General features: G+C 37.1%; 1 protein-coding gene across 13 annotated transcripts in view; it reads left to right on the top strand.

Annotated features, from left to right (window-relative positions):
• Nucleotides 1-20720, top strand: part of LOC149323807 (inositol hexakisphosphate and diphosphoinositol-pentakisphosphate kinase 2-like) — an 81587-nt gene extending 60867 nt beyond the window's left edge. For 3 of the 13 annotated variants that reach the window (XM_089492608.1, XM_089492640.1, XM_089492600.1), the window contains 8 exons: nucleotides 3142-3315; nucleotides 4296-4319; nucleotides 4613-4682; nucleotides 7751-7870; nucleotides 8654-8716; nucleotides 13495-13644; nucleotides 14610-14738; nucleotides 18433-20720. In XM_089492608.1, coding sequence (XP_089348734.1) covers nucleotides 3142-3315; nucleotides 4296-4319; nucleotides 4613-4682; nucleotides 7751-7870; nucleotides 8654-8716; nucleotides 13495-13644; nucleotides 14610-14738; nucleotides 18433-18464 — 762 coding nt within the window. In that variant the 3' untranslated portion in view covers nucleotides 18465-20720. The remainder of the gene's footprint in view (nucleotides 1-3141; nucleotides 3316-4295; nucleotides 4320-4612; nucleotides 4683-7750; nucleotides 7871-8653; nucleotides 8717-13494; nucleotides 13645-14609; nucleotides 14739-18432) is intronic. The other 10 variants (XM_089492646.1, XM_089492613.1, XM_089492634.1 and 7 more) reach the window with 10 other exon arrangements.
• Nucleotides 20721-25634: the final 4914 nt, after the last annotated feature.

Genomic DNA, 25634 nt, shown 5'->3' with positions numbered 1-25634 from the left:
ACTAGCTCCCCACCCCGTCCTTGGGTGGATCGATGCCTGTCTTTCCCCAGGCACCCATCCACCTGGGAAAGGGGTTTAGGGGAGGAAATGGATCCACCCCTCCCAAGCCTCCTTCCCAGGTCGATAGATGCTGGGGAAGAGAGGCACCCATCCATCTGGGAAAGAGTCTTGGGGGATGGATCTATCCCCTCCCCTTTCTCAGCTGAATTGGTGCCTGGGGAAGGCACTGATCTGGCTGGGAAACGGGCTGGATTGGCTCAGGCACCCTTCCCAGCTCCCAGGGGAAAAGCCCGGGAGGGAGGAGGAGGAGGAGTGCACACATACGGTTGCTTGTCCTCGCGAATAACCAAAATCACAAATGTCAAAGCCACGAATGTGGAGGGATGACTGTATTTCTTTTCAGTTCTGAAGCAAATGAACAGAGTCCTTTGGCCCTTTTAATCACTATCTTCCAGGATACATACAAACCTACAAATAATAGTATGTCAGTTTTTAGGTATTGTATCACACCCCTTTCTTATTTCCCCCCTCTCTTGTGGATTAATAATACAAGTACTTTAATAAGAACATTTCTAGGCCATTTTGGCAGTTTGATATTAATTAGTTTTATACTGGTTGGCTTTTTTGAGATAGTTTAAAAATAAGATGGGATATAAAAATATACTTTAGGTGTGTTCAAATGTTTCCACACATCTGATAGACTTGACTTTTTTGAGGTTTTTGTTGAAGCAAAAAAAATCTTATAACCCATTACATAAAAGGTAGAATTTCAAAAGTGTGTTTCCTGTTTGCTATGGACAGTCACACATTTCCAAGTTTTAAAAGCCCAAGATCCCCATTTCTTCTTGTGGGGAATTAATAGCGCAGCTGGAATGTACTAATAACTGACTACTGTTATTATTTAACATGGGAGAAAGCAAAACATTACATAAATATGGTTCTGCAGAGTTTTGAAATCTAGGCTCTCTGGTTTTTACTTTGTGACAAACAAAGATAGGGTAGACACACAAATAAGTGGATGGTGACATGGCTTTGGACAGTTGACATTTGGGCCTTGTCAGCATTTGCTTTTATTGTAGCCAGTTATTCCGCTTTCTCTCTCATCTTGTTTATCACTTGCTGGCCTTGTGAGCTAGACTAAAGAAAGACTTCTTTGGTCTATGCCATGCCATATAAGGAAATGTCAGCAGTGCTCTATGTTAGTCCCTGTCCTTATGTTGCCAGTTCATAGTTGAATGAGGTTATGGCTTTCTTATTTTATGATCTTTCTTGTCTCATACTTCCCACTACAGAAACAAATGTGGCTTATTGATTTGAGAAAGCTGATTGATTTAATGTGTGTATTTCTATAGTAATGTAAAATATGTTTTATTAAAACCCAGGAGCAATTGCTAGCAGACTTGTTGACAGAGGATGCATCTATTGTTGTTGTTATTATTATTATTATACTTTATTTATATAGCACTGTAGATTTACACAGCACTGTACAAACAAACAATAAAATCAATAAAAATGAAACCTAAAACAATAGATGATGATAATAATAATAATAATAATAATAATAAGATAGAATTAGATAAAAAAGCTGACAACAAATTAAAAGATCAAATATCAAATCAAATATCAGATCTCAGATAACAATCAGATAAACAATCACAAAATGCTTGGGAACGCTTTCCTGAACAATATAGTCTTCAACTCTGTTTGAAACTGGTTAAAGAAGTGATGACCCATGCTTGTGGGGGAAGGAGGTTCCAGTAGAACTACACTGTAGAACTTTATCTGCCATTGTTCCATCCTACAGAATCCTGGAATTTGTAGTTTTGCGAAGCACCAGCAAAAAACCTTCTCTGGAAAAGAAGGCTAAAGGCATTGGAAAACTACAAGTCCCAGGATTCCATAGGATAGAGCTACAGTACTTAACGTGATGTCACACTGCATTATTTCTACAGTGTTGAGGCACCTCAGTGGTATTTATGTAAGTGTTAATTATTCAGCGAGTGTGCTCTAATTGGGATTAACAACTGAATTTTGACCCTACACTTCTCAAATAATATGATACTCAAATACTCTGGAAAAGTTTGGGTTTGTTTTTTCCAGCATGCAAGATGCTCTTGCAGCTTTCTCCGTATAGCTTTCTTTTTTTCTTTTTTTTTTTTCTTTTTTTTTTTACTTCTATGTATGAATTCTAGGGCTTGGGGTGGGGGTCATATCAATAACTGTTTTATCTTATTCGTCTTATTAGTCTGAAACTTAAAGATGAGAAGGTCTAGAAATTATTTTAACTGAAAATTCTTCTTAAGACATTTCATATTCATTTAAAGAGAGATGAGAAACCTCTTATCCATGAGTTTCTCTAATCCGCTATACAAGGAATTTAAGGAACTTAACATTTTGAAGGGGTGTTTTCAGATTCCTTCTAGCTGAGTTTGAAATTCTATTTGGAAGAGAAGTGAATATTTTAACTGATAGAAAGCAAGTTAAAGTAAATCAAATAATCTGAAAAATCAAGGTTGTTAGTGAACTTAGTTTTATTTCTGTTTTATTCCTGACATGGTTCCTTCTGCAGTTTTTGCTATTGGCAACAGATACCCATCAGTGATGATAATGGTGATTTACAAATAGTAGATTGGGATGTAACCAAATGATATACTGTTATTGATGCTTGGTTTGGTTTTTCTAGTTGATCCTAGAATTTAAGGAAGGAGATACAGTAATTGAGCAGAAAACGACTAAACGTTACTGGTGTGTCATACTAGAAAAAGATTACATACTTTGCCTTTAAAGAAAAATCCTATTTAATATCATCAGAATTCAGTTACTTTATATGCAATTGGTTGTTTAGCTTTTGAAGTAGCTAAGCTGCATGAAGAGTGAAGAAGAATGCAGCAAAGACAGAGGACAATCTGCATGTGCATAGTAATTTTAATGTAGTTTATCAATGTACGTTTAATGAAAGCAGTTGAATACTGCATTGTGATATGTAATATTTATTCTGGAAAATGTTAAGCACTGTTGTTTAATATTGGTAGAACTATTTAGAAAAGGGTGCAAACAAAACTGTATATATTTTCTTACCATTTGGCTATGAATCTAACGTTGCATGCTTTGCTGTTTTTTTGCCCCCTTTCTCACTTCCAGGAAGAGAGCCCCCTGAGTGTGTCTAGCCCAGAGTGTATTGGTACCTGGCTGCATTACACCAGTGGTGTGGGTACTGGGCGTCGAAGACGCAGATCAGGGGAACAAATCACTTCTTCCCCTGTCTCCCCTAAATCATTGGCTTTCACATCCAGTATTTTTGGCTCATGGCAACAGGTTTTTAAACTTTACTTCATTAAACATTACTATGCATTCCAAGCAGGAACCAAATGTCTTTAAGGACATCTAATCCCTTGTTCTGGATTTTGTTCAAAGTAAATTACTTCACCAGTCATTAAAATAGATTTTTTTAAAAAACCAAACAAAACCTTGTTACTTCCAAGAATGCTTGGGGGGGAAAAAAGCAATTGCATGGTTTTTTTAATTTGATTTTTTTGTTTATTTGTTTTACACAATTTCCATTGAATGTATTCAATCGTCGATTTTTGAATTGGTTTCTTTTCAGCACTGTATAGATGATTATAGTTAGTTCCCTAATGAAAAAGACATCAGCTTTGGCTTAGTTGTCCTTTAAGACTTTTTTCCTTTAAAAAAGAAACAGCACTGAGTAATTTGGTGGTAGGTACATTATAATGGTTCTTTAATACATGAAACAAATGCGTTTTGAAATAATTGGATTGGGGGTCAATACTTCTGTTCCATAGCTGAGCATAAATGATATTTTCAGTGGCTAATAACTGTGCAAGGGTTGGGGGGGAATCCTAAGTACTAATCATTACTTTCTCTGTTACTTAACTGGAGGCATCCTATTTCTCTCACTCCCTTGTTAAAGACAGTACTTCATCCATTGTAATGTATACTGTTCTGAATGTAAAGTATTGGGGAAATTCATGAAGCATATGGGAAGAATTAGAACGCTGATTATATTGTTTATAATAAACAGTGGATGATGTTCTGTTACCAGAGACCCTTCCTTCTTTTCAAAAGAATATATTATTTCCATTTCTTCTTGGACCCCCCCCCAAAAAAAAACACAACAACAACAACAACAACTAGGGTATAGAAAAATATTTTTCAGTTAAAAACTGTGAATGTCACAAGTGTACTGTGATTGAGCCTGTGCATGGATCAGTGACTGTATGGTGACCTCATCAGCCTGTCTATGTTTCCTCTTTTTTTCCTCCCTTCCAATACAGGCGCAGTTTAGGAGTGTTCATTTGGTAAACTAAAATGACACAGTTTTCTGTGTTTTCATATCTTTCTTGATGTCTGTCCTGTTTTCATCATGAATGCCTGCTTGCACCACTTCATTGCAAGGATCCCATAAGTAAAATGGACTCCCTTCAGCAATACTGCATGTTCTTCCATATTATTTTGGTATTTCTACTAACACATCATGTGGCTTATTAATACTTGTCTGTCTTAAAACAGGCTGCTGTTTCGAGCTTAATGGATTCTACCAGCTCATTTGTCTATTTTATTTTTGTGCTTATCATCTGTTTCCCATGTCCAGGTCCCACCAGAGAACAACAGTTACTTCCGACCACCAAGAACTATTGTAGAACAAAAGACAAGCGGCATAGGTATGTATAAACTTTCTAAAATGGTTCTTTTAAAATATACCTATAGTAGGCCTAGACACAAGGTTTTATGCTGATGACCTTGCAGATCTTTAAAAAGTCACACTTGCTATATAGATGATATGTTATAGGCATGTTAATGTAAAAAGGTTATTGGATCATTGAAACAGAATTTTGTCATTATTGCCGTGACTTTTCTTTACCTTGAACTAAATCCATATTTATATTTTGACAACTTTATAAAGATAGTTTTCAGATACTTTATCTCTAGGTTTGATCCTTTGTGGGCTAGAAAAAGTTGAAGAAATGCTCCTGGGAATCGTAACATCATTGTTTTCCTTAGTTTCCTTTCCCCCAGCATTTAGAAAGCAAGACAGATGAAAGTTCTTTGCACTACCCCAAATTCCATCAACTACAGCTTTCAGTGCACATGCTTGCTATTGCTTCATTACAGCAAGCAAAACATATTTAATTCAGGTACTGTTTTCTAGTATGTACTGTCAAATGAGTAGTCTTTTTATTATAATGTATAATATTATTTGACTTGTTGAAAGCAAATTTTACCCCACTTTTCATCCAAGAAAAAATCCTCCCAGAATGATTTTCATGAAATCAGTAACAAAGGTCCAAAACACACTACAGAAATAATCCAGTGTCAGACCGCTTTAACTGCCCTTACTCAGTGCTAGAGAATCCAGGGAATTGTAGTTTATTGTGACATATTGAGGTCTCTGACAGCGATGGCTAAATTTCTCTTAAAACTAAAGTTCCCAGAATTCCCTAGCATTGAGCCAGGACAGTTAAGCAGTCTCAGACTGGATTATTTCTGCAGTCTGTTTTGAACCATACAAAACAATCCTATCCAGGCTTACATTTAAAATACATAACAGAAAAGGAAAGCAGGACAGTTAGATAAGGGATTAAAAAGCAAAATCAGGCAATAAATCTTAAACTGACGCTTTGATAATGACCACCTAGAATGGAAATGACTGAAAATGAGAATGAGCCCAGTGAAGCTGTCTTTTAACAGAGTCAATGGATAGTCCTCTCCTGTGGACTGGATAGAATATGTTACATTCAGTAATGTACAATACCAGTATTTTGTGCTCAAGTGCAAATACTCCCATTTGGGGATATTTATGAAGCATTTTAAATAAACGATAAACAATATTTAATGCCAACATATGTTTTTTGACATATGTCTGCTGAATTCTGTGTTCCTCTAGTAAGTAACATCTTTAGTTTATATTGTCCCCAAGCAAAGGGTGCTCTTGATTACTGGATTTTAATTTTCTAACTTTCTTCAATGATGTTTTTAAATTAATGAATTAATTCATTTATTAGAGATATTTCTGTATTGCCTTCCAGCGCACCAAGGCTCTCAAGGCAATGAATTAAAAAAAAGCAATTAAAACAGTACAAAGATAATTAAAAGCACAATTTCTTGTAAGAATTCTAAAATACATTTTTAAAACAGTTAAAGCAGTCAGACATTCAAAGCCATTTCAAATAGTACTGTTTTGGCTGCCCAGTCAAAAGATACAGAGCCAGCCTAACATTTTTGGTAGAGATTTCCATAGTTGGGGTGCTGTTGCAGAGAAAGACCTATTACATGCACCTGCCAGCCTAACTTCATAAAATGTTGAGACATGCAACAAGGCCTCCTCAGGATCTCAAGGTTTTTCAGTTTTCCTGACTCCAAGTCATTTACGGCTTTGTTGGTCAAAACTAGCACCTTGAATTGAGCTCAGAAACAAGTTAGAAGCCAGTGCCATTCTTAAAAGACCATTATTACATGGTATATTAAATGCACACTCGACACCAATCTGGCTGCTGTCTTTTACGCTTGCTACAGCTTCTGACACTTCAAGGGCAACCCCATGTACAGCACATTACAGTAGTCTAATTATACCAGTCTGACTCTCTTAATACATTATCCCTGGTGAAAACTGATCTATTTGGTGCAACATTGAAGATATTTCTTTAGTTCCTAAGCTTTTTGACGCATCAAGTACACATTTATATTTGCTGTGTTTCATCAGATGTACTAATAATGTGTTCTTCATTATTGGTCATTAATAGTTATAACTTAAATTTTGAATGATTTGCTCATGGGTAAAAATCAAGTAGTTTCAAGAGACAAGAACTAGAGAAGTGTCTCCTAAAGAAATACTTTTATAATTTAAATTAATTGAGAATTGCTCAGAAGATGTACTCAAACCAGCTCTCTTCTCAGATTTTAAAGTGTAAATTAGAATGTGACATGTACAGTATTTATTATATAGGCTATTATACAATGGTGTATTCCCACATATAGAATCTGCTTCCCCCAGCATGAGGGGATGACCTCTGCAGCCCCTGTGCATCCTCAGTACCTGCTTCTGAGGAATGGGGAATGCTCCAGTGCAAGAGAGAATAGAACAAAGTCTTGAAACTAGAAAATAAAAATAATTCAAAAACATCATAAGGACAACTTTGCATATTTTGCTATAGGCTCATTCTCTAATGCTGTGAAAATACTATATATTAGTAAGAAGAATATAAATTTAGATACGTGACCCATTTCATGGGATATATATCTACACAAATCACAAGTGGAACATGTACAAGAAATTATTCATCATGTCCCATGAACTTCATGGAACTGCATATAGAATGCTGCTCAACTCTGCCATTTTAAGAGTTCCTTTATGTTCTTCAGTTACAAATTCTAAAATATTTAATCTTGTCTTTTTTCCTCTTTCCCTCTTTGTGTCTTTCAATATTCCCGTCTGGCATGGGTTTTCTTCCCTCCCTTTACAAAGCTTGGCAACAAGAAATGAAATTTTAAGGGCTTTCTTTTTGTATGTAATTAGTAAAGAGAATTGTAAGCTGTAGAAGTACAATAAATTACAGTACTTGAATTCTTCAAGTACCACAGAAACATTACAGGCATATTGTGCATTTGTCCAAGGCAATGCCAGAAGCTGCCTTTTGTGTGGTAAGAGTGATATGCTTGCATGCTGCATGCATCCTCAATGTGAATGGAAGAACACCTGGTTGCTGTATGTATTTTCTCTAACTCCCATCAGGGTCTCACTGTGCGAGCCTGTTTAGCACCTCAGTGCTCGGGGGTTCTTCAAGTGCACCTAACCTACAGGATTATGCTCGTACTCATCGTAAAAAACTGACTTCTTCTGGCTGCATAGATGGTATGTGCACACTTTCACACATGCCCTTACACACACTCACTCACATGCACACAGGGTACTTTGAAGGAGAGGTCCTAGTTGTATTGATAGAGTATAAGCTTAGAATACTGTTCATTAGTAACTAACTTCAGAGAATTTAATTCTATTTATTTTTCAAAACTTGATTGCATTGAATGACACCCTTTTTTAACACCTATCTTATAAATACCAAGTTTTAAGAAATGTTGCCAATACAAAATTATAATATTTAGGAGAAAATATGGCTTCAAGGTTAAACCAGTGTATTGAGGTAATAGTTTTCTGAAACTGGATGAAATCATTTTGTGAGAGAAATCTGAGGCGATACATTCATATTTGTAAAGTAATAAAAAGGAGTAAATTTTAGTGAGTGTAAAAGCGCAAGATTTGGGGTTTCAGGTAATTAAAAATTTTAGCCAGATTTCCAGTACTTCTGCAATGTTTGATAACATTCTTGTAGATTTAAAAAATGTAACTCTTTTCCCAATGTAACTTTCATGATACTAAATTCTAACCATGTATAACCTGTTGCCAAAATTACAAACTCACCCTTGCTTTTCTTCCATACACTCCATTAAACATCAAGTAATATCACCAAGCAAAGTTTATTTTAAAATCTGTTTTGGCCTGTGCAATTTTCCCAATCCCTTCTGCATGACACTTAACTCTCACCTCTTCATTTCTCCCCCCTCTCTGTCCTTTCTTGAAATGTCCCTCTTTTGGTAGCTGTTTTGAATTTCAGGTACCTGTTTTTCTCTTTCTCAGACACCACACGTGGTTCTGCTGTTAAAAGGTTTTCTATCTCATTTGCTCGACACCCAACCAATGGTATGTTTTCCTTTTATTTAAAAATAATATTCCCTTGCTTCATCCCTTCCAAAACATGGGGTGTATAGTTTTGTCCACCATCATCCTTCCTAATTCCAACTGATCACACGGCCATATGATCAATTATTAGTTAATCTAATGGTTTGAATCCGTTTTCCCTTTTAATTTCTTAATGTAATATTTTAGATTACATACCTAAATCTTTTTTATAAAAGATGGATAATTAAATAAATTAGACATTTAATTATACACATTCCTAATTACTCAAACAGTGCTATGACTAATACATGTTTTAAATCCTTTATGATCATAAAATAATTCCTAGTGTTTGCTCAGTAATATTCTTTGCCTTCTTACTGTGTTGGATAATTTTGGTCTAAAGCTTTGGAACTAAGTATTAGAATTACCTTTCCAAAGCAGGACAAAAGTCCACCTATTCAAGCATTCTGTTTTCAGCAGAAATCATCTGGTGATGTTGACAAATTCATAACTAAGAGGTGAAAGTGGTGGAGGCACCTCTGGTTTTTTCTTTTTAGGATTTTTTTAGACTTTTAAGATGAATGAATATAATGACATGCTGAAGCCATTCATAAGCAAACAGTGATATAGTGATAATTAGTCTTAATTGATTTTTCTGTATCTTCAATCAACTATGAATGTTTTCAGAATGTCACTAATTCTTTATCTTGAAGGTAGCTGATCAAGCTGTCTTTCTAGCAACTGGAATCAAAAAGTATACTCTCTTAAAATATGGGGACCCATTCATCTTTTAATTTTATTAATTAAAATATTTATGAACTGCTTTCTGCACACTAGAGACTTCAGAATAATGGACATTTTAATACAATAATGCAATGAAATCCCCCCCCCATAAAAATAAAATATTTTTTAAAACATAATTTATCTTGCACCATTAACAGTTGTTAATAAGCCTATCCTCTTCTAGTTTAGACATCATTAATAATTATGCTGTGCACTGTTGTCTTTGCTGAAGTGACGCTAAAGTTAAAATAAAAGTTAACACGGGAAAACGTTTATGGAAATTTCTGTCCGTAAGTAAGTAGAGTGCGTGATCTTATTGAAATCCCTCTCCCTTTATGACATTCTTTATTTAGTGAGTTACCTGATTTTATATTTTCATATTGAAGTTTCCAGATGTCAGGAAGCATTTTCTTCCTGTCACATCTAAAATACTTTACAAAATCTTTGCTATTGAATTGTTCCTTTCACCATAAGAACTGAGTTGAGTACTCTTCCAGCATATCTAAAACAACAGTACTGGCCACAATTTCTTTTTCCATATACAAAAAGTTTCTGATACAGTTCAGTAACAGAAGGCTCAAGCAGATGAGCCCTGATCAACGCAGGGCAGGATGCTGCAGTCTCAAGCGCAGCCACTGCCGCAGTCCGGAATGGACCGCCAGCAAGGAGTGTTTTTTTCCTGCTTCTTTTACGTGTGGGCTGCATTAGCTGGCCTCAGTGTGGCTTCCAGCCAACCTGGGGCATATATCATCTGCACCCCACACCCCCAGATCGGTGCAGTGTTTTTTGCTCATCTGTTTAGGGCCAGTCCACAGTGAGGTGAGATGATTTCTCACTGAAACTGGAGATACATATTTATGGCCTGTGATGCATCTGCTGCATAGAAGGCCCGTTATAATAAAACAATAGCTTATTTCAGTTCTGAAGAATCTATCAGTGTTATGCCCATTACTAAAAAGTGACAACGAAAATAAGAACTGTGGATATTTATTCTGAAATAGGCATATTAAGAAAATTTAGCAAATTAATGGAAAACAATTGAAAGCTGAAAGTTGGGTTTTGAGTCCTAAATGTTACATATTTATAAAATGAAGAGAAATCCTTTCAGCTTACTCTTATATAAATTTAATATGTTCAATATTCTTTCATTCCAACTCTGTTTATACATTCATACAGACTTACCTGATCAATTTGTTATATTTTCTAACTTATTTTATAGTTGATTGCATGTTCTATGTATTGCTTGGAATCTAAATATGCTCCCTGGTATACTTGGGTGTTTCTCTACCAGCTTTGTCAGACTAGTGTATTTTTCTTCTTCACAATTTCATTGAGGCCTTCCCCTTTCTTTGATTTCTGTAAACTTTTGAGATAATGATGCAGCTTCTAACTCATTTTGGTCCTGCCCCTTCTTTCATCTTGAGTTCAAGGAACATGGTGAAATCATTATCTACTGACAGTGCTTTATTTTTTGGGCCTCTGTGCAGACCATCCAGACCTCTTTAGGTGCTGGTCCGTTTCCTCTGAGGAATTTCTAGGCTCCAGTGGTATGTTTTTATAGCTTTCAAATGTGAGACGGCAGGGTGGCTTTCTAAGTTGTTGCGCTAACCCTTTCATTGTCTTGCATTTTGAAGGAAAGTGATATGCTGCAATATGTCAGCTTACAATAGCAGATCAAATATTTACTGTCCAGCATGTGTGTGCTTCAGAAGACATAATGCAAATGAACAGGTTTTACCTTCTTTTGTTTCTTTAGTCAAGGAGAAATGGTCTCTTAACAAAAGTCTCAGAGCATTTCTTCAATGCTTGATAATCCAGTAATGAAGCTACTGAAAGATGAGTGCATAAGTGACCTGTTGTGTTTATTGCTGAGGTAGGCAGAAATAGAAATAGAAATATTAATTATAATTTTAAGCTTCCATTTTAACTTTTTAAAATTATCTTTACTGTTAGTTTAAGCATTCTTAAGCATTCTTAGACAAGCAGACGAAGTAGAAAAGGCACCTGAAAAAAGAAAGAAAATAAAATGCTGCTAAATTCCTTCCTGGAATCATACACTTTTGTGGATTTCTCTACCATTCAGGGAAAGCTGCAGTTCTTGTGGAATTTACTGTAATGCAAAGAAAGGGTTTGCGCTTGCCTGCATGTATAGCACTGCATTTTTAAAAGGGTTATTACCATGTATTATATACTATTAATTTGGACCATACACAGATGCTTAGCTTGTATACACAGTATCAAACATTTCCTCAACAACATTATTTTGTATATGCAGTTTTATAGTATTCTTACTTTGTAAATTTAAGGAGATAAAAGTGACATCAGATGACTGAGATATTAGAATTGTTAAGGATAAAATATGGGACTTAACTTCATATTGTATATTTAAATATGCCTAGAACTGAAAATATAATACATTCTGAGTAACAATACAATCTCATAATATTTTCTTATTGAAATAAATGTCTTGGGGGAAAATGTAGCCATCTTTTTAAAAAGGAGTTTGTTTCAGAAATGCAAAACTGAACCTTTATATGGACTCTCTCTGTGTATGTATGTGTGTGGATGTGTATATAGCTATCAGTATCAATGTTCATAAAAGTGCTTTGCTGAATCTGTATATGCATATTGGGTTTTTAAAATTAACATTAATAAAGTTATGCATGGTTGGTTGTGAAATATCTGTATGCCTGAACTTAATGCTGCCTAACATGAGACTTTATAATTACTTGTGATTTGACAATAACTGTTATAAAAAATAATGAGGTTTGATGTTAATTATATGATAGAAATATTTTATAATTTTGTAGTTTGAAGGGAAATGAAAGAGCTTTCCTTGCAGAAAACTGCAGTTTGAAATCTTACATAGTCACTTTCCCATTTGCAGCAGAAGATTCTTTTCCAGTGTTGGAAATAACTTGGGGATATTATTGAATGCTGAACAACTGATCTTTCCGTTGTATCACTATGCTACTCTGAATACACCCAGTTTTATCTCATTTTGGAAACTAAGCAGGATAGAGACTGGTTGGTTCTTGCATGGGAGACCACCCCAGAACACCAGGGATCTTCAAGGAGGGCCAAAATGATCCCTGCCTGAAACCCTGGAGAGCAGTGCCTGCCAGTGGACTAGATGGACCAAGGGTTTGACTTGATACAGGTCAACTTCCTGTGTTCCTGACAAGTCTGTTGTATATTAAAGTTTATAAACCAAAGGCAAGAGGTAGAAAAGTTTCATATGAATGTACAGCGGACCAATAAAACTATGTCTATGTAAATAGCTGTCAAATAATTGTGCCTTAGTACATCTTAGGCTCATTTAAATAAGCATGTTTTTGTGTTATGCATATGCAGAACCATGAATTTAGTATATAATAAGTTCTGACTCCCTTTAACCCTGCTTCATATTATAGTGGGCCCACTGCATTGGCAGGTTAATGACTCACAGATTTGACCTCCTGCTGATTACTACAACATATAATATTCAGTAGTGGTCTGTACACACAGGCACAGGCACATCGCTGCCCATGGAATAATATGGTGCATGACAACCCACTTTTTTTCCTCATCCATGGCAGAGGCAGAACCGAACCCTGTGGATGGGAAGGTTCCACTGTACTGTAGTATCCAAAGTGGTGACTAAAGTATTATAGTATGTTTGCATGTATCTATATTTAAATTTTACTTGAGTGGGAGAGTCACATATTGGAATTGTTGGCCCCCTTTTTCTCACTGCAGACCCATACGTGTCATGTGTCCACCCCTAAAAACTTTCTCAAGAAAGTCAATAAATTTTTGTTAGATTGACTCCTGATTCATTGGTTCCTGAATTACAACCAGGAGCAGAAATCAGAAGACTCCTACTGTGGTCAAAAAGCTTTGGAACACATGACACGCACAGGTCTGTTTATATTCTGGGTTTTATACTTGCTTTTGTAGATCACATCATCACCAGTATAATGATTCAGTTTCTTCCTTTTACATTGGAAATCTGTGGTATATTTCTTCTTTTTCAGGCTTTGAATTGTATTCCATGGTTCCTTCAATTTGTCCTCTAGAAACCCTCCATAACTCCTTGTCATTAAAGCAGGTGGATGAATTTCTGGCCTCCATTACTGCCTCTTCATCATATGAAAATCTCCAACGGACATGTGCAGTTTCTCCTCGTAATTACCCTTCATGTTTTCTATTTTTCAAATGGCAAACCATTATCAGACATAAGCATTCCATTAAAATACCAGGATTAGTGTAAGAATGGTATAAGAAAGATAAAACAGGCTCAGATTTGAATAATTATCTCCTGATTTCACCTAAAAACTGGCATATTACCATATTTTCCACACTGCAGCTGGCTTAAAGTATAAGAAGATGCAATTTAACTTTAGTTAGCCACACAGTATGATAACAAATTAATAAGTATAATAAGTATTATTGTCTATCTTGTGTAGAATATCTTTTTTGTAAGAAAGATACCTGCATAGTTAGCTATGACATAAGGACATATCCAATGAACCTTTATCCCACACAAGCACACATACACATCAAAGCTCAAATTTCAATTACTTTTTAAAATCCAAGGTAGCTTCAGATGCAGTTGTAGAAGTGGAGAGATGCTCTTGGGTGAGGGGAGACAGTGTGTGTGAATGAAGGGCTTGCTTGACACAAAGATTCTCCCAAGTACCTAAAGCATCATATTTGAACTTTGCCATCTACAATTAGTTTAGTCTGTTTAGAACAGCTTGTGATACCTAGCACTGCAGTAGTAGAAAAGGTTTCCAAGAAGGTAACTTGCCTGCCCACTCTTTCCTACAGTAATTCACAGAGCTCTTGAAAAATGCTGCAGAGAAAATCAGGGAACCAGTTGAATGGTGTGGGCTGTGGTTAATGCTGCAGAGGAAGGAAGGAAGGATCAAGGGGAGGCACCTCACACTTACTATGCCATTCATATATTACAGTGCACCAGTGCCTCCAAAACTAATGTTAATAGCAATATTCAGAAAATGATACAGACTTTGATGAAACTTTATATACTCTCTGCTCTTTCTGCATTAGTAATATACAATTGGTTGATGGTGATTAAGATAAAATAGGTTTCTATTTTTTTAAAAAAAAATATCTATATATATTTTAGGTTCTCCATCACTTTTGGATGCCATGTCATCAAGAAAGCAATCTTTAAACACATACACTCCTGCTAAAATCCAGCCAACACCAATGGAAGACTTTTTGTGTCGCCGAACTGTAGAAAAAAGTCCTTCGGGTAAGTAATGTTTGGAAAAGTAAGAATAGTGCAAATATTTTAAAATCAACAAAACTTTACTAAGATATATGTGAGGTTAACTGTATTATGTTGCTTTAACTTTAAAATATGTGAGACTGTTTTGTTATTGTGAAATGTTATTGTTCCTGATCTCATTTCCCTATTTTATCTTTCTAAATTATGCCACAAATTGAATAAGACAAGTTGGGGGGAAAACAATATCCTTAGCATTTTTGTCTTTACAGTAACATGAACAAGTTGCTAATCACCACACCTTGTTCTAGTTGGCACTCCATCAGTTGCTGAGGTCTGAGAAAATAGAAGCATATTTGGTTCCTTTCATCCCTCTACATATGCTCTTGATCCTTGCCCATTTTGAATGATTACTGAGGATATCTGGCCTGAGAAATAGTAAGATGACCAGTGCCTCCCTCAGGGATGGCTGACTACAACTCTTTGTAAAGAGGCAATGGTCCATCCACTACTGAAGAAACCAGGGCTGTGTTCCAAGGACTGTATATTTAGACCAATAGCTAAACTCCATTTTGGGCAAGGTGATTAAACCAACATCTTCTGATGATTTTGATTACCTAGGTCTACTTCACTTGGGTGTTAGTTTAGGCTTTGTTGTGGAAACTATCTTGGTCTCCCTGTCAGATTACCTCTTCAAAGAGTGTGTCCCTGAGAGTTCTACTGGAATTTCAGCAGCTGTCATGCCATCTGTCATAGTATTTTTCTATGAAGGCTGTCTGAATTGGGATTTTGAGCCACTGGCTTACACTGGTTCCCTTTCTGTTTAGATAGCCAAATTCAGAAGATGGTAGTGTGGATTCTCTTATTCTGCTGCACTGATACTTGGTTGTGTGTCACTGAGAGATGATGTCTGTTCTTCTAGCTTTATAATATTTACATGAAACCCTGTGGTCTGTAGTGATGGACTGAGGTGACAACAGTAATGCAAAAAATGCTCAGCTCTGTCTCTCCTTTTCAACACAAACAGAAAAGGCAGTGGCTAACATGAACTGGTGTTTTAGTTTGATAATGTGCTGGATGAGAGCAAATAAACAAGGATTCATTTCAGGCAAGCTGAGGCTGCTATTAGTCGGTGATTCATCTGCCCAGCTAAGTAGTATTCAACCTGTTCTAACAGGATTGTGCTGCTTTGAACAAAGCAAATTTGGAGTAGGAGGTATCATTGATGATGATGATGATGATGATTACTAATATTATTATGTTTATTTATATCCCACCTTCCTCCCAGTACAGGGACTCAAGGTGGTTTACAAATCTAAAACAGTCCAAATTAAAACACTATAAACATGCAAAATAAAAGTTTAAAAACAATTAAACAATTCAAACAATTAAAAACATTACATTATTAAAATTTAAAGTTTAAAACTCTTTAAAACAATACAACATCCCTGTTATGTGAAAGCCTGGTGGCATAAAAATGTATTTACCTGTTGCCGGAAGGACAGCAGGGATGGAGCTATCCTGGTGTCTCTAGGGATGGAGTTCCAGAGCTTGGGAACAGCCACTGAAAAGGCCCTTTGTCTTGTTCTCACTAAATACGCCTGAGAAGGTAGTGGGACAGAGAGAAGGGCCTCTCTCGATGACCTCAATATTCTCAGGGGCTCATACAGGGAGATGTGGTCCTTCAGATAGCCTGGACCCAAGCCGTATAGGGCTTTATAGGTCAAAACCAGTACTTTGAATTGTGCCCGAAAATGGACTGGCAGCCAATGGACCTATTGCAACAAGGGAGTTGTACACTCCCTGTACCCAGCTCCAGTTAACAGCTTGGCTACAGCTCTTTGAACCAGATGAAGTTTCTGAGCACTTTTCAAAGGCAGCCCCACATAGAGTGCATTACGGTAATCCAAATGGTATGTAACCAAGGCATGTACCACTGTGGCCAGGTCTGACTTCTCCAGGAATGGGTGCAGTTGGCATACATGTTTTAGCTGTGCAAAGGCACTCCTGGTCACCACCAATATCTGGGCTTCCAGGCTCAGTGCTGTATCCAATACCCAGTTTACTTACTTGAGGCCCAAGTAACAAGCATGGAAGGAACAGCAGGGCCTTCTCACTGATACCAGCCATTTTGAATACATCACCACCATGTGCAGCATCAACTGGTCTAGTTATCAGTAGATCCATAGGTTCAAAACATTGGTACTAAATTTTAAAGCCTCAAATGAGTCCTGAATAGCAGGTTATTAATACTGGGTTATTAAGACATCTTCAGGAGGTGTTTTCTTGAGATTTACATAAAGTTCATTGTTTCAATGAGTCTGTTCTAGCAAGGAATAGCAACTGGATTCATGTGTTTTGGCTGATATGTAAATAAAACTGCCACTCAGTTTGTTCTTCTGTTGTGTGCATGGATTGAACCAGTGAGCAATTGCAGAGGAAATGAACACAATTTTTCCATCATGTGCGCACCTGGCAGCTGCACCAGCAGGTTTCAGCACACCAGAAGTGTTGTAACATCACTTCCAGCCACCATTTATACCAGTTTTCAGCTAATTATTTTCTTTTGTGGGTTGCTTGTTTGTTTGTTTTGGAGGGGGGATTGAGGGCTCTCTGGTGCTGGGAGGCAACCCCCCCCTCCCCAAAATCAGCCCATTTGTTAAAATTGTTGATGATCTAGGGACTTTGGGTTTTCTGTGGGGCTTCAGGAGCTGCAGTTGATGGTCCCAAGGGCTGTATGTGGCCTGTGGGCTATACAGTGCCCACCCCTGGAAGGAGCCCTGGTAGTGCAATGGTTAAATGACAGTACTGCAGCCACAACATTGTGAGTTCAGTCCCACAGGACTCCAGGTTGACTCAGCCTTTCAACCTTTCATAGGTTGGTAAAATGAGTACCCAGCTTGTTAGGGGCAATTGGATTACACATTGTAAACTGCTTAGTTCACTACGAAGCAGTATAGAAATGTGAAGTGCTAAGTGCTGAAGTAAAACAAAGGTAAGATCATGTGGCCCTCTAGATGGTGTTAGAGTGTGGTTCCCAACATTCCTCATGATTGGCTATGCCCATGAAGACTGCTGGAACAGCATCTGGCAGGCTACATGATTCACACTCATATGGTAAAACAACTTCAAATATCATCTGCAAAGGGCCATCCTTTTACTTCTGGCCCGCTAATAATAATAATAATTTGTTTTATTTATATACCGCTATTCCAAAGATCATAGCGGTGAACAGCAAGTAAGCTAATTAGCAAGTAAGCTAATTTGCCCCCAACAATCTGGGTACTCATTTTAGCGACCTCGGAAGGATGCAAGCCTGAGTCGAGCTTGGGCCCTTTTGCTGGTCTTGAACTCCTCGCAACCTTGTGGTTTCGAGTGAATGGCTGCAGTACAGGCATTTAACCACTGCGCCACCAGGGCTAACAAATAAGGGGTAACAAAAATCACCCTGATCTTACATGATAGAGAAGAATGTAGATGTAAATGATTGGAAAACTGTTTACTCATACTTCTTTGAATGTAGCTTTCATCTTTTGCAACTCCCATCTGCTTGGGAAAGATCACAATATTGTGCATGGACTTTTTGTTTTACTCATTTCAATAAGATAGAGAAGAATGAGTTTGTCATCTGCAAAAATCAAACTCTTGGATTTGGGCTTGAATCAAGTTTCTTGTCATTTTTATATCCCATTAGAAACATTGTTATTTTGTTTGTGTGCAGGTTGCAGTGGTCCTTCAACGTCTGATGTCTGATTCATCATAAAAAGCCAAAATAATGATTGAAAAATATGAGTGAAACATTTGTGGCTGAACTCTTTCTTGGATGAAATGAAACAATTCAAACACACTGGAAGGAGCTGCCGTTGCCATCTTTTGCGATGTACATTTCTTTGCAGAAAAAAATAATGTTAGCTTTCAAAAGCTATTCATTTTTGTCTGTAAGAATGTGTGTTTTTGTATATAATGATTGCTGCAGTGCATATATTGTATATAGTCAGGTTAAAGGTGATGTCTTTGTTTCTAAAATATGAAAAGCAAAGAAGTTTACACCCATTAAGTTTCATCTTTAATGGACAAGCTGCACAAAACATTTTCAATCTTTGTTGATGTAAAAATACGCAAAAAGCAAAACCAAAGCAGCCTAACATAAATGCGCACAAAGCAAAACCAAAGCAGCCTAACATAATGGTTTGTGTTGCAGGAGCAGAAGATAAAGGCTAGTGGAAAAAGCCACAGCTAATTTTTGAGCCAGCAAAAGGCCTTCAGTAGTCAAGACAAGATAACATTTTTCATCACTTGAGCTCTAAGAGTATGGCTGTTAACAGCTATGCTACTAAATGCCAATTCCTAAATAAAGTGATTTAGGTAATAAACAGATTATTTTGAGCCACTTTAATATTGAGACAATAACTGTAACATTAGAAAGGTGTATTATAGAAGGTTTGTGGGTAAGACTTTGAATTCTTTGTTCATAGTGATCCTTAACGGAGACTGATTCATTTGTGGCAAACACCACCAAACGGTACAGTGTTTTAACTGGTGGTAGAGCAATCAAAGGCCAATAAAGTAGGAAACCTTTTTTTAAAAATCCTGCAATAACAAAGCACTGCTTTCACAGCCTTACATTTCAATATCCCAGTTGTGCCCAAAACTAAGTCGACGGAACTCACATTTTAGTTATTTTCTGCATTATTTCTTTTCTTGCTGAGTAGCAACCTTAATGGGGGACAGAAACTGTTGTCACTGTTCTGTGCAATCCCACTTGTATCCAGTGGGAGTCATCTGTGAGATTTAGATTTTCTGCCAGAGCTTCAAGGATTCTGTTCTCTGCCTTGCTCCATCTTAGAAATGCCCCAAAACCTTACTTTTTCATTGCTGCTTTGAAAGAGATACAGGGAATTATTATAGCAGTACTTGTCGTGTTGAGGTATTCATGGGTCAAGAGTTACTGATTAATATCTTGCCCTAAACTTGATACCTGGCACACTCAGTCTTGGCCTGGGAGCATCTCCTATTTAAATCTCCTTTTCCAAAGAAAATATTTGTTATGTGGTTTTATTTTATTTGGGTGTTTTTTATATACATATATAGGCATGCTGGAGTGTCTTATGGCTAGCATGTCCTTGAAATTTATGTTGTTTGTATGTTTACATCAGAACTACTTTGGTTTTTAATGTTTGTGCTTTAATAGATGGGTTCCTCTCCTAAAGTAATTTCTTGTTTGCATTCTTCCTAAAGGTTTTTTCTGTTTGCTGATAAAATTGCTTTCTTTACAGGTTTCTGCAGAATACTATTTAAAGAGTAGTCTGCATGTGGATAACAGGGCTTTATAAAAGCAGGAACAGCTGGTCTGTTAATATCCATGCTATCAATTTTACATATTTGTGGATGTTATTCATCATGTTTTCAAATTAAAAGAAGTTGCAGCATTACCAAATCCATGTAATTGATGTTTATCACACAACAGTCATGCACAAATCTGTAGAACTAATCTCCCTGTCATTAATCTTTTTCTGCTGTTAGCATGCAGTAGTTAAAGACAATTAAAGATTTTAGTAGTGTTATCAAAGTCTTGAAGTTTGAACTATGCTTATAAAAATATACTCAGATTTGCTTATCAACATCTAGGTATTAGTTATCCTATGAATTCCCTCGTGGCCTGGTAAAATATCCAATGCATATTAACATATTTATGAAAATTACAATAACTAATATTAATAAGACTTTTATGAACAGCAATATTTTCCTGTTAAATTGCAGGAGGCCTAGCTTCAGTATAATTGTTCAACATAAGAGCTTTTCTGTTCATCCAACATTTCTGTATGAAAATGTAATTGCTTATTACATTTGCCATGGCATTACTGTGTATATTTCAAAAAATGTCATATGAGAAATTCTTGAGTACCATTTAAGATACCAAATATATGATTAGTTCCACAACTTTTCATTGCAAATACTTCATTCTGTAGTTTCATATTGTACATATGGACAACATTGTCTTGCTCTGAATGTATATCTCATGTTTACTGTTTTTCTATAAAAGAATGTTAAAATTTATGTGTGTATATCATTCCAGTCAACCAAAGCTTTGGCATAAAATTCAGATGTGCTCTTAAATTTAAAAAGCAAAAGAAATAAAAGGCCTCAAAGGAACACACAGTGTATAATATGCTTGTTTTCCAGTTGAGAATATCCTTAAATAGCTGGGCCTTTAGCCATTTAGATTTAACGGTTAAAGCCTGCACCTTAAATTGAGCATCTAAAATAACTGGAAACCAATGCAGGTCTTTTATTATAGGTATAATGTGATTATTGATGGACTGTGTAACAGATAGCAGTCTAGCCACAACATTTTGCACCAACTGAAGCTTCTGGGTGTTCTTTCATGGTAGCCTACACAGAACTTACTATGGTAGTATGAATATGATGTAAAGAAAGTATGGATCATTGCAGATTTATTCAGAGGAGGTTTGCCATTGCCTTCCTCTTACGTTGAGAGAGTATGAATTGACGAAGGTCTCCCTTGGATTTCCATGGCTGTGTGGAGATTTAAATCCTAGTGTTCCATAGTCCCAACACTCAAACAACAACACCATTATGCCTTTTCACCCTAAACATAAATAATAATAATAATAATAATAATAATAATTTGTTTTATTTATATACCGCTATTCCAACGATCATAGCGGTGAACAGCAAGTAAGCTAATTAGCAAGTAAACTAATTGCTTTTTATATTATTGTTATAAGTAAAGAGGTGGGAGTGTTTTTTAGCAAGAGGGCCCAGTTGGCTGAGCAAGAATGCTAGAGACTGCATCCCAAAATGGAAGGGGGGGCTACCTCACTGCTGACACAGTCCCTCACACAAACTTGTGCAATTATCTACACAGATAAAACACAAACCCACAAGCAGAAACCCAAATACACAATATCCTACATGAGTACACAATCATAGAATTGGTTGGATGAGACCACAAGGGCCATCCAGTCCAACCCATGCCATGCAGGAACTCTCAATCAACACATACCCCACATGAACATAACACTCACTTTCCACAAAAAGACCCCCTTGTACTGCTATTTGAGGTTTTAAAGCCCTGAATTTGCATCAAGAGAAATCACTTCATTGGCTGTATTTTAGAAGAAGCCTTCAAGTGAGTTCTAGATTTAAAATGTTTTTGTTTACTTCTGCAAGGGTTATCTGACCTGATTGTTTCATTTCAAATGGGCATATTGTTCTTTGGATAAAAGGTGTTGAAAGTCTTCTTTTCTGTGGTGTGGGAACCTATCCCTATTCTACCTCTGGTATCAAATATTTTGTTAAAGAACTAATGCTTAGGAACACGTCTACTATGTTAACTGAAATATTCCTGTATACAAATGATATCAGTAATTGGAACTGATATGATATTCCATCCTACCTCCACTTTTTGAGTGGTGGACATGAATAATTCCCAGCTCCTTCAAAGTAGAGGGGGGGGGGGGGGAGAAATTAAAGCTCTCCTGGATATAGTGTGGTGATGATACCAAGTTTCATTGGTTTGATTCTTGTTTTCACCAAACTTTTCCAATTTTTAATTTTAACCAGTTTGGGGGGGAAAATTAAAGCAATTTATAGTTTCAAAATCCTGAAAACTGATCTCCTGCGACAGGAGTGAAACAGATGGTCAAAATAAGCAGGTTTCTGGCCAGCTTCGAGGCAGAGCATTTAGATGACACATGCCTTGAAGCCAGTCAGAAAGCACACCCAATCTGCACTACATGGAGAAAAGCCAGCCTAAAAAGGAACTGGATGTTTCCGCATCTTCCTGGAAAGTGCACACCTTCGCATATGCGTATAAATGCACTGATGCCAGGGCGGCTCTAAAGAGGTATTCTTTCCAAATCCTACCCCTAATTGTGCATGTAAATGCCCCGTCGCAGGAGCACATTTAAAAGGGACAGAACTGCTGTACTCAAGCGGTGAGGGTGGCAATGCTGAAAAGAGAAACCGTGACACCTCTCATGGATATGAATACAACATACACAAATTAGACAATCAAAGAGGGGGTATGGGGTAAAGAGGGGCATGACTACCTTGCTGGCATCTTCATGGGCACACCTGTGCTCCAATGCCCTGTCCTGCTGAACCATTACACATGTGAATGTGTGCAAATTCACAGGGACAGCCATGCAATGGTACACAGGGATGGTGGGGGGGGGGGAGGGGACAGAAAAAAAAAAATACCCAGCAGCACCGCTTGAAGACATGCTGTGTGGTCATGACATGCACACTCCAGCCGCCTTGTGAGCAGGTGGTGTGGTTGTTGGCGTTTCAATGCAACTTCAGAAAAGGCAGCTTCAGGCCACTTTTTGCTGCCTGTCTGTTTCACCCCATAGTCACTCTGTAGGACTCTGTATAGAATTATATAATTGTTTTTCTGACACAGCAGGATTTTCTGTTTGAATAGTGCGCTTTGGCTTTAAAAACATCCCGTGTCTCCTGGTTCAAGCAGCCTAGTTCTCAATGCCCTTGCTCTCCACTCTATGGAAATTATCAGACGCGGGGGGGGGGGGGGGTGAGCCAGGAGTAAAAGGCATACTCCCAGCAAAGTCTTGTGATAGTGCTGAAGATTTTTAAGCACATTGTGCTTATCCAGGACTTAACCCATGAAGATCCGGGAGTGCTCCAGCAACAAAACAATCATGGAGAAGTCTCAGGAATGGTTTGTTGCTGGAGCATTCCTGGATTTTCATGGGTTAAGTGCGATATCGTCTGAAAATCTTCAGCGTGATCGTGCAACTTTACCAGGAGTATGCCCTTTTCTTCCCCAATTTTCCTCCATCTGATAATTTCCAACATTGCAAAGCACTAATAATCCTTTGCACGTGCATAATATCACATGTCCTTCTCAAAATGTAATCAAATAACAAAAACACAATTGGTTTAACTCTAGAACTTTCTATGTTTAGTCAGATTTCAAGGTGCCTAGCAATTTCAGCTGTTAAGAGTCAAACTATGTCCTCCTTAAGAAATACCTTACTCAGCCATATGTATATGCATAAACTGCATGCTATGGTTAGATCTAGCTTGACAAGTACCTTGGAGCTAGATGCTGGGTCAGCAATAGAGTGGTACACCTACATCCCAAGTTTGTCACTGGAAGATATCTTTTCTCTTGTTCAACGGGTGTATTTTAAACTGTTTTTAGCTTTGTAAATACTTTAGGTACATTTTAACAATACCTTTGGTTCATTTATATCTATATTTGCTTTTCATCTGTTTCTTTCATTTTGAACATTGCCTGGAGTCTCATTTCTGGTATAAACAAATGAAATAATTAACAAATATGCCACCGAAGGTATTCTGCAACCATGTTATGTTGCAAGTGCCACTGGAAAATCAATACCATCCCCAAAAGGGGTAACACTTTTTGATTATCATTCCAAAATCATTGTTCCATATAGATACTTTCATTTGCTTTTAGTTAATTTAAAAACAAAGGAATAGATTATTCTAGATAAATCTGGCAATCAAATATAGAATTATTAGATAAATTACTTTTAAATTCTTAGCCTAATTTCAAAAAAGGTTATCCAAACTTGCTTTTTACACATCCCTCCCCTTTTGTGTTATCTGGGGTTAACAGTTGCCAGACAGGCCAGACATTAAGCAGCCTTTCTGCAAATACTATACATGCTATAACAGGATAAAAATTGACACCTTTTAGTGAGGAGGTCCTTTATTCATTGCCAAGTTTGGCAACAGATATGATGAAAGTTCAAATGGCAACACAGCTTCCTAAAATACTAATCCTTATTCTGAGTTTGGCATAACCTATTTTTCCTAGAATCAGGGCAAGGCTGAGGAATGAATTAGAATTATGCTAATATACAAAGTGCCTGAACACATTATAAGTCTTTAAAAAGGGAATGGCTGTGCACAAGTAGTCTCTTTAAAAGGGCAATGGCAGCCATAAATGTAGGAGGTGCAGAGAATGAAAAGCTATTATTAAAGTAAATAAATTAGATGGGGAAATGATTTTTCAATATATTGTACTATTATTTTGAATAAGACATGGAAAGGGCAGGGAGAAATATTACATGTTACTTTACTAATTTTACTCTGCCATGATTCACCTCACCAATACCACCAAACATGCAGATACAGAAACACAGAAGTGTGATGCTTAGAAAATTGTAGAGGTGGGTGAAGGCCTCTGATATTAACTGCAACTGTTAAGTTTTAAAGGCATGAGGTGTGCTGGCCTTGTCTTAGGAATCTGCATCCTTACAAAATCAGAAAAGAGGAATATCCTCCAGAAACTTTACACGGCAAGAATCTAGCAATTTACTTCAAGTTACTACAGTCATAGTAGTTGAGGATATAAATCCACACTTGACCTTTATGTTTCCTCATGTTTCTTAAACTATTGCTTGCAGGAGAGCAGCATTGTTAACCCCAGTGTTCCAGAGATCTGGAAGTTCACCAGGGACTGGGAGCAGATGAACTGGGGACCAGCATTGGTCCATGGACCACCACATTGGGCAGCAGTGCACTTTGGACCCTTGTCAGCCTAAATTCTCAGAAGATAATCATAAAGCTAAATGTGGGAATGCAGGGATCATTTATATTACCTTGTAATATTTTGGATAAATGGAATATCCCACCTATTTTCCTCCAATGAGCTCAAGGTTTATCTCTTCTCCACTTTATATTCACAACCCTTTGGGAGATGTCAGGCTGAGAGTTACTAGCACAAGGTTGCCTAGTGACTTGAACCTGGATCTTCCAAGTCTCAGGGCTAACAGTTGAACTACGTATCATCCCTTTAGGGGTCATTTACACATATGTTTTTGTCCCGCAGAGATCCAGATTTCTGCAGTAATGCAATACAGGATTGATGTTCCCACTGTTTAACATGACCAAATCTGCCCAAGGCAT

The sequence above is a fragment of the Sceloporus occidentalis genome, unplaced genomic scaffold, assembly GCF_023333645.1.
Source record: "Sceloporus occidentalis isolate IW3139 unplaced genomic scaffold, rSceOcc1.0.p SCAF_1, whole genome shotgun sequence".
Taxonomy (NCBI): domain Eukaryota; kingdom Metazoa; phylum Chordata; class Lepidosauria; order Squamata; family Phrynosomatidae; genus Sceloporus; species Sceloporus occidentalis.
Note: the sequence above shows the minus strand (reverse complement) of the source record. Positions and strands in the feature narration are given on the sequence as shown.